This window comes from Maylandia zebra, linkage group LG16, assembly GCF_041146795.1.
Source record: "Maylandia zebra isolate NMK-2024a linkage group LG16, Mzebra_GT3a, whole genome shotgun sequence".
NCBI classification, from domain to species: Eukaryota; Metazoa; Chordata; class Actinopteri; order Cichliformes; family Cichlidae; genus Maylandia; species Maylandia zebra.
This window is the reverse complement of record NC_135182.1, coordinates 18,631,458-18,640,172: the sequence shown is the minus strand read 5'-3', so window position 1 is coordinate 18,640,172 and position 8,715 is coordinate 18,631,458. Positions and strand designations below refer to the sequence as shown.

At 39.3% G+C, this 8,715-nt stretch overlaps 1 protein-coding gene across 1 annotated transcript; it reads right to left on the bottom strand.

The window, feature by feature from the left end:
• Positions 1-116: 116 nt before the first annotated feature.
• klhl6 (kelch-like family member 6) lies at positions 117-6,465 on the bottom strand. Its single transcript, XM_004557867.5, has 7 exons — positions 6,052-6,465; positions 5,806-5,971; positions 3,905-4,354; positions 3,573-3,810; positions 2,958-3,160; positions 1,148-1,361; positions 117-929 (listed from the first exon to the last, which is right to left on the bottom strand). The coding sequence occupies exons 1-7, from the start codon at positions 6,306-6,308 to the stop codon at positions 631-633; spliced, it is 1,827 nt and encodes a 608-aa protein (XP_004557924.1). The 5' UTR covers positions 6,309-6,465; the 3' UTR covers positions 117-630.
• Positions 6,466-8,715: the final 2,250 nt, after the last annotated feature.

Here is an 8,715-nt window from a genome sequence, read left to right as displayed (position 1 = left end):
TTCGTGTCTTAACAGTCGCATTGTTTTGACTTTCACAAAAAGTGTGAAACTCTTAATAACGACATGAGTACTTTTCACCACTTGATGGCAGCACTCACAAGGAAATGGATTACAGGTTCTGTTTGACATGTCAGTTTATTTGTTAATACGCAGGTAACCTGTGTTGCGTTCAAATACCATTGCATTTAATAAATCAGCATTAAAGTGTAGAGTTCAGAGTTCGTTTGCTAATTGAAAGCATAAAAGGAAAATCCAAAAGTTAATTTAATTGCTTTTGCATTGCTCTTTCCTTCATTTGCAACTTTAAATTTCTCTGGCAGTTAATAAGAAACTTATAAGATAATGATTTAGCAAATGTTTAATTTTCGTTTTTGTGTTTGTAGACTTATTTTGACCTGTTGTGACGTTGTAATCCACACTTTTCTGAGAAAGCTTAACTACAAACGCAATGTTTTCAAAACATCATAGTCATTAATATATTACAAAACGGTAACAAAGATAAAGTAAACATTGTAATGCATGCAAAAAAACCCAAACATATTTCTTATCTTTGAACATGTTTTTACTCTTCATGCATAATCCTACAACCACTCTTAGCACCAAAATAAGTCCTGTTCACAGACGCCTGTGTCATTGGCTCTCTGAGGCAGGTGTTATTCTGTGTATATGTGTGTAGGACTTCATGAGGGTCACACTGCCATGGTGCGAGACTCCCATTGGTAAAACGCACTCCTCTGTCAAAACCCCTCGGGCGACATCCCAGCACATCACTGTGGAGATGACTTGGTTTTTGTTATCTCTTCCTCCAGTGATGAAAAGTTTGTTGTTACAGGCAGCGATAGCACAGCTTGCCCTCTCCCCCAGACGAGTCACAAGGGTCCAGGAATCAGATAGAGGAGAGTAGCAGTACATGGCATGCATGGCACCGCCTGAGACCACAAAGAGAATTGGACAGATATCAAATTAATATACTATATCAGTACGCAGAATCATAATAAAAGTCTGAAAATACATTAAATATATCAAAACCAAAAGCAGTCGTGATGGAAAAGGCTCATGTCAATGTTACTGCAATATTCTAAAAGTTACATATAAATACCATTAACATTAAGTAAGTAAATGTACTTAGTGGGATTTGACAGCTTACCAACTACATAGATGCAGTTCTTGAATGTAACAGCATTAGTGCATTTAGTTTCAATGGGTATGGGTGCTTTCAGTTCCCAGCCGCCTGTCCCTGGCTCCCAGCATTGGACCCTATCGGTGGCCAGCTTTCCATTCGGCCCACCACCAATCACATAGATCCATCTGTCAAAGCTTGCAGCAGCAAATGAGCTCACACCTACTGCAAGAGGTGTCACCTGCAGTAAATAAGAGGCGTATATAAGTATGTCTGAATCAAAACAGTAAGGCAATTTAAAAAGCTAAAAGATCTAAACAAAAGACGCTAACTTAAAAATGATGTTAGCTGCAACTGATGATAGAACACCACAGGCAGGTGAAAGTCCAAAACTGAAAACTTTACTTTCAGGCTGGAGATAAGTCAGTTATTGAGGTAAATAAAATAGGAAGGCAACAGGCATAGGATCAAAAGTTAAATGGGATGGAATTTCTGAACAGGAAAAGAAAACACATAGAATACAAATGCAGATAATAGCAGAAAAGCCGAACTCTCGAAAGTAACATAAGTAACTTATGTGACACGTGAGGTATAGTAAAACCTAAGTTCTAAAAAAACTGGGCCACTATGTAAATTGTAAATAAAAAAACGCATTGCAATGATTTACAAATAGCACAAACCCATATTTTAATGTTTAAACTGAGAGATTTTACTATTTTGTCAAAAAATATTTGTTTATTTTAAGTTTGAGCAACAGTTATCTAAAAAGTCCACAAATGCTGTAAAATGTAAATCTGAAAGAAGATTTTGCAACAAAATGGAAAATAGAAGAGACAAATTCCAATTTGAAATTCTTTTTAGAACATATGGGCGCTGTGACCTCTGACTTATCAGCACTCTGTTCAAAAGCCTTCATCTCTGATGGTATGCTGGGGGCAATAGTGGCTATGGAAATGGCAGCTTACACAGATTGACACATGTTTTAGAGCAAAGTGTCTCTTCCAGATAGCCTTTTCTCACAGAAATTATTGCATATTTCAGCAAGACAATGCTAAACTGCAGCCTACAGCAGCATGGGTTCACAGTAGAAGAGTCAGTGTGCTGAACTGGCCTGAATGCAGTCCAGACCTTTTAGCAACTGCAAACATTTGTCAGATTATGAAATGAAAATTACGACAAAGAAGACCCTACACTGTTTAGCAGCTTTAACCCTCTATCAGACAAGCGTGGAGGAAAATTTTTTCCTTAACATCCCAACACTGGTGTCCTCAGTTCCCAGACATTTACAGACTGATGTAAAGAGAAGAGGAGATGCTACACAATCACAAATCTCCTTGCCCCAACTTTTTAAAAACACGTTGCTTTCATCAAATATGTTGCTTTTGTGAAATTCCAAATAATTTTATTTTTATCTCAAGATCTTACATGTCATAAGTTTAAACATGCAATATGTTTTATGTGTTCTGTTGTGAATAAAACGTGTTATTATGAGAGTTGCAAAAAATCAAATTCTGTTTTTATGTATGTTTTCCACACCTTCCCAACTTTTGAGGGGAACTGGAGTTGTATATACTGCACTAGGTTAAAGAAGAATATATTAGATGAGAAATCGCTCATCGAAGATGGTGGTGCAGAAAACTGGGAGCAACACCCAGAGTACATGATAAAAACAAGACTGTCCAAATAAAACAGATTTGAAAACATGAATTAAAATGCTTTTAAAATGCATTAAAATGCTGCGCAGGTTGAAGTTGTTGGTAATTCCTTTTTGCTTACTTTTTATTAGGAACTACAAACTATACCCTTCACATATATACAGTACATATATTGTGTTTACCTGCATCCAGCGATTATGAAAGGGATCATAGGCCTCAACACTAGAAAGCCTCTGAACTCCATCAAACCCTCCCAGTGCGTACACTTTCCCACAATGAACTGCCATCTTGTGTCTCCAGCGCCCAGTCGACAGGGGCTCGATTTGGATCCACTTGTCCAGGGCACCATTGTATTTCCAGACATCATGCTGTGTCTCCTTACCTCCTACAGCAACAAGACCATTAGAGACAACTGTGATTATCTGTACAAATATTGCATTCATTCCAAAATACTGACATATCACCAAGTCTTTAGTAATAACTCTGCATAAGTTATCATGCTGTTTAAAGATGGAGAAATCCTGCGTGCTAGTCATAGCATTTACAGTCTGCGTGTTCCACTTAACTAGAACTGTCAGTTCCTGCGTTGGGAAACACCTAAAACCACAGCAACTGTTAGAGCAGAAATAATGTCACGACTTCCTGTTGTTTTGTTTTGTTCATACTATAAATTCCTAAATTCTCATTACATTTGAATACCAGTGAAGTGCACACTTCACGGGTAATAACAACAAGGAGCAATCGTCACAATTTCACAAGTGAAGCCTTTCTATGAAAAAAAGAATATGTTCACTCACCAGATATGTATACTTCATTGTGGAAAGTGACACAAGCAAATTCCACCCATTTTCTATTTTGGGACTCGTCCTCTAACTCTGTCATTGGCATCCTGGCGACCTCCAGGCGGCTGCGTCTGAGAGGGTCCAAACATGTGACAGTGGAAATGAAGCGTTCGTCTTTGGTGCAGCCTCCAATGATCAAGAATACTTCTGACAGAAAGTGCTGCACACGTGGTTTGGTTCGTTCTGAGACCACCTGTTAAAAAGGTCAAACATATATGAAACTTGGACATGAGACAAACAGTGATTAACAACAATAAAACACAATATGCCCAGCAGTTTATACTGACCTCCCTGCCAGAGAGATGATAAATGCGGGACTCTTGCAACAAAGGAAAAGCTTCGCTGCACCGTCGTATCAGCTCATCTGACTCCACTTTCTCAACAAAGTATGCCGGCTCCAGCAGCGGCAACCGTACGTGCGTAAGCAACCTGGCCAGTGAGGGATAGCGTTCATCCTGCCGGGCTCTCACCCAGTGCATGAGTGCTTCAAAAACACACTCCTCACATTTCACATCCAGGTCATCCCTCTGCAGGATAGTCTCCAGAGATTCCACTGGCAGCTCCAGGAAGTCCTGCTGCTGGACCACTTGAGAGAATTGAGTAGTAATATAGTCCTGAGCTCTGGCGCGCAGGGCTGACAGGGCATGTCTGTCAGCCAGATTTAAGATGCCAATACAGGTGTCTAGCTGCATAGACTTGCTGAGAAAGCTAGAGCATGCATCTACCACACGAAGGAACTAAAGAGACAAAAAGAACAAAGGCATCGGTTAAAGCTATTTGTAGCTGATTAAGCTGCTCCAAATTGGCAATTACAGCTATAGTTGGATTTTAAGGGCTTAGAATTTTCTTGTTGGTAAACTGGCTGTAAATCAATTCTGTCCCAGTGCACTTCCTTTGTAAGCGATGGGGGACTTTTTCTGCAAAAAAATGCCTTCTAAAGTATAACACAGTCAAACATTTGTATGCAGTGAGTCCTCAGACGTCTGTCAGCGTCAGACCAAACAACTGTTTTCTTATTTGCAGCAAGAAAACAATCCAACAGTGGACAGTAATAGAATTTTGGACTAAAGAGGCCCACAGTTTTCCCCGGTGCCCACTTTGCTTATCTAATTGCCATAGCCTGAATTTATATAAGCTTTTGAAAACCTGCGTTTGAAATTCAACAGATTCGCTGTGGATATTTTTATCTATCACTTGCAGCAAAAGCATTCACAAAGCTCTTTCACAAAGCCAGTATAAAATGAGATACCTGATTAGTTTTTTTAAGGATATAAAATAAAATAAAATTTAGCCTCATACGATAATCTTAACCCTAACTCTTAACGTGATCTTAACCTTGCTTCTTAGTTACGCTGACAATCCAGCAAGAGTGCCTGAAGAAATTATCATCAAAATTTAACACCCAAAGCGTTTTTGCAAAAATAGAAGCACACAAACACAAACACCTGCCTCCTCTGCAGTGTGGCACAGCTGTGTAGTTAATTTAAGCCCTTATGGAAAAATGATCCTGAGTGTAAACAACTGACCAACTTTCACTTCCCTCTTAGCAAAACCAATTTCTCATTCAATCATGTGTTTGTTCCCTTTACGCAAGGAAAAAACTGAAGTAAGAAGCTGATAGCAGTTTCAAAAATTTAATTACAGTTCCACATCACAACACCAAATCCATCATCCCGATTAGAAATAAATGGTTTGCTTTCTGCTGCTAACTCAGCACGAGGCGTCTTCATTCCTTTGATGGCCTATTTGTTCCAACTGACTTTACATGCAGGTGGTTAAAATGTAACAGATATAAAAAAGTTTGTATGAACCGATGGTGTTGATGGTTTAAAAATTCATTGAAAGAGATCGTTTGCTGCCAAAAGCCTTTTTCAAGTTAAACTCGACTAAAACAACTTTCAGTCAGATTAATTATAAACTTTATGGTTGATTTATTTTATGGACTTAAATTCAAGCTGTGCTGCCTTTATGTGAAAAACATGTTAAGGTCAAATGTCTTTGTAAAAAATGGTTCACTTGGTCTTTAAAGTCTAAATTCACACCTCGATTTGTAGAACTTTTTTGCCTCCGCTGTTTGATTTCACTACATCTTTACATTGGTGTTAAAAATGTCAATGACCTGGCACCAGACAATGATTTTGCAAAAAAAACCCTGATTGAGCAACAAAGATCAGTTAAGCTGATTTACCTGAAACTGACTGGCAGCCTCGAGTATTCTCTGGACATTCGAGTGTGTGAGGAGAGCTCGGCTGGTGTAGGTATACTCCAAGAGACAGTGCATCGTCCCGCTGTCCAAACCTTTCATTTCCACACGTTCCTCATGACTCTCCTTGAGACCGCTGCAAAACATTGCCCTGTAGAGACCGGCCATAATTTGTGAGTAAAACAAGTAGGCCCGAGATCACGACACAGTTAAGACCAGATGATGATTTACCTGAAGTAGTGACTTGCAGCCGCCAGAATCGCTCTATGGCAAGCGAAGTCATGACCCTGAACGCGCAGTGTCACATCAGTCAATTCTCTGTTCACTCGTAGGGTTTCCATCCCTTTCTGGAGCTCCATGGGCAGACCTCCATCTTCCCAACGTAACTCACTTGGTCCTGTTACATTCCCTTTCTCCTCGTTCACGTTGGACTCCTCAGCGGGAAGCGGCAAAGGACAGTCTGTAGTCCTCTCCAGTGTGTCACTCATCTTTCAAACCAGCAGAGCTTCAAAACTCCCTTTCTGCAGAAGAGCAGCATGCAGCCACCTTCAGAAACACCTGCACACGCAGCCTAAATAGAAAGTGAACAAACATGTGTGGTTTACGCTTGCAGCAGTTCTTTTGCTTTGAGAAGTGGATTTGTGTTTTTTCCTGTCTTCTTCATACTTCCTATTCCTGTTCTGTAAGGGACATGCGTATGCATAACACTTCCCCTTCGTCTTCAGCTGAGTAAATTTCTCTCTAAGCTAGACAGTTTTTTTTGCCTTTCTTTGTTTTGTTTTTTATCACAGACAATGATGGCAGGTCTCTTCTATGAAAAAGATGACTGCAAAAAAAAGAAAAAAAGAAAAAAGAGAAAGAAGTCTGCTCAGCAGCTTAACCTAGGTGGGATAAAAGTATTTCATCTCAAACATAAGCGGAACGCTCCTGTGAACTCCTCATCTTGAGTTTTCTTGCATCACGCCATCACACTGGCGCCATAAGTCCAAGTTTAACTAGAAGGCTACCTTTTCATATCTAAACCAGCAGGTTGTATCATGCTGGGAAACATGAAAGATGACGTGCTTCCCATACGTGAGAAAGTCCCTCAAACCCCTAGAGGCATTCATTCACGACCATTTTGACGTATGCTAGTCTAAAGAACTCCGTGGTTGCGTAAGTTTGTGATTCATCAGAAGAGGAGCCTTAGATTGTGACATTTTACCAGATTTAGAAGCCTGAGACGGTAAAAGTGTCTCAGTAAACACAGCAAAAAGCAGAAAAACAAAACAAAAAACCCCACATTGTTTTATGTTTTTGTCCTTAATTACTATTGACAATAAAAAGGCAGAACTCTGCCCTCCAATATACATTTTATGTATTGGTATTGTGCAGTCATTCGAATGCAAAGTAGTAAGATAAACTCACTGGCAACTCTATTAGATGCATTTTGCTCATTCTGGGTTGGCCCTCCTCTCTGCCTTCATAACTGCCTTGATTCTTCCTGTAGATTCAACAAGGTGCTGGAAACATTCATCAGAAATTTTGGTCCATACTGACATGATGGCACTATCCTGTTAGAAGCAGCTATCACAAGATGGTCACATTGTGGTCATGAAGGTATGGACATGTTCAGCAGCAATACTCAGGTAGGCTACAACATTTAAATGATGTTTATTTGGTAGTAAAGGGGCCAAACTGTCCCAAGAAAATCTCTCCTGCATCATCGCACCTCCAGCAGTGTAAACCGTTGATACAAGGTAGGATAAACCCATCTTTTCATGTTGTTTATGCCAGATTCTAGCTACCAGCAGACTCATCAGACCAGACAGCATTTTTTCCCCATCTTCAGTCTTTGTAAACTCTAGACTCAGTTTCCTGTTCTTCACTGACAGAAGTGGAACCTTGACACGTTTGATATGTTATGCGTTCAAGTTGCTCTTATGCCTATTTTGGTTGTAACGAAATGTTCCTGTCAGTTCAAAGCAGGTCTGACATTCTCCTCTGACCCCTGCCATCAAAAAATACATTTTCACATACAAAAAATGTGTGGTTGATGTCTCACTGGATCTCTTCTCGTTTTCTGACCATTCTTTGTAAATGCTAGAGATGATTTTGTGACAAAATCCCAACAGATTAGCAGTTTCTGAAACACTATAACCATGTTCAAAGTTACTCAGATCATATTTTTTCTCATTCTGATTTGTTTGGTTTGTTCATAGTTTGTTTGTTTGTTCAAGTATTTTTAAGCAATAGTTATATAGTCCTTCTTCAGCTCTTTAAAAGTTTTTTTCTCCTTTTTTTTCAACATGTTGATGTTTTTCCACTCATTTTAGCCCAGTCTTTGTATCTGACCATTTTCAGAGCACTTCTGACAAGTTTGTTGAGCCACTTGACTTCAATGAATCACTGAAGCATTAAAAAAAGGAACTTCAATCAGTGTTGTGTCTACACAACAATGCTTTATTTGTCCCCATTTGCTTTAGTTGAAGACAACATCTTTTAACAGGCATAAAATTTTGTTTTTGCTCCAACAAAGTGATTCTAAAAGAGATATCATATGCCATATCATATACCATATACCATATCTCACCATATTGTGTAGTATGTCTTTAAAACTTTTAGGGAAAACTGGACAAGACTAAAACTTGCGACACAAATGAACCTTATTTGAAGATCGTATCTTAACAAGAAGAAAGTCCAGGGGTGAGGACCTGGAGGACCTGCCACAAAACCTGAAAAATGTATCTGGCCCTTCAACCTGGTCATCTACTGTTCATTGAAACACCATCAGAAATGGTATCTTTGAAGGGTGGATGTCAAGAAGCCATTCTTAAGGGAAGGAAACAGGGAGAAAAGGCTGAGATATTTCAAATTACACAAGAACTGAACTGAAAATCAGTTGCAACATGTCAT

What these genes read in the sequence shown, in the direction of transcription:
- klhl6 (XM_004557867.5), bottom strand. Translation starts at nt 6,308, where the DNA reads ATGAGTGACACACTGGAGAGGACTACAGACTGTCCTTTGCCGCTTCCC. An exon ending in ATCATCTCTCTGGCAGGGAG is followed by an intron (nt 3,811 to 3,904) that starts GTCAGTATAAAC and finishes CCTTTTTAACAG; the next exon opens with GTGGTCTCAGAACGAACCAA. An exon ending in CAATGAAGTATACATATCTG is followed by an intron (nt 3,161 to 3,572) that starts GTGAGTGAACAT and finishes TTGTTGCTGTAG; the next exon opens with GAGGTAAGGAGACACAGCAT.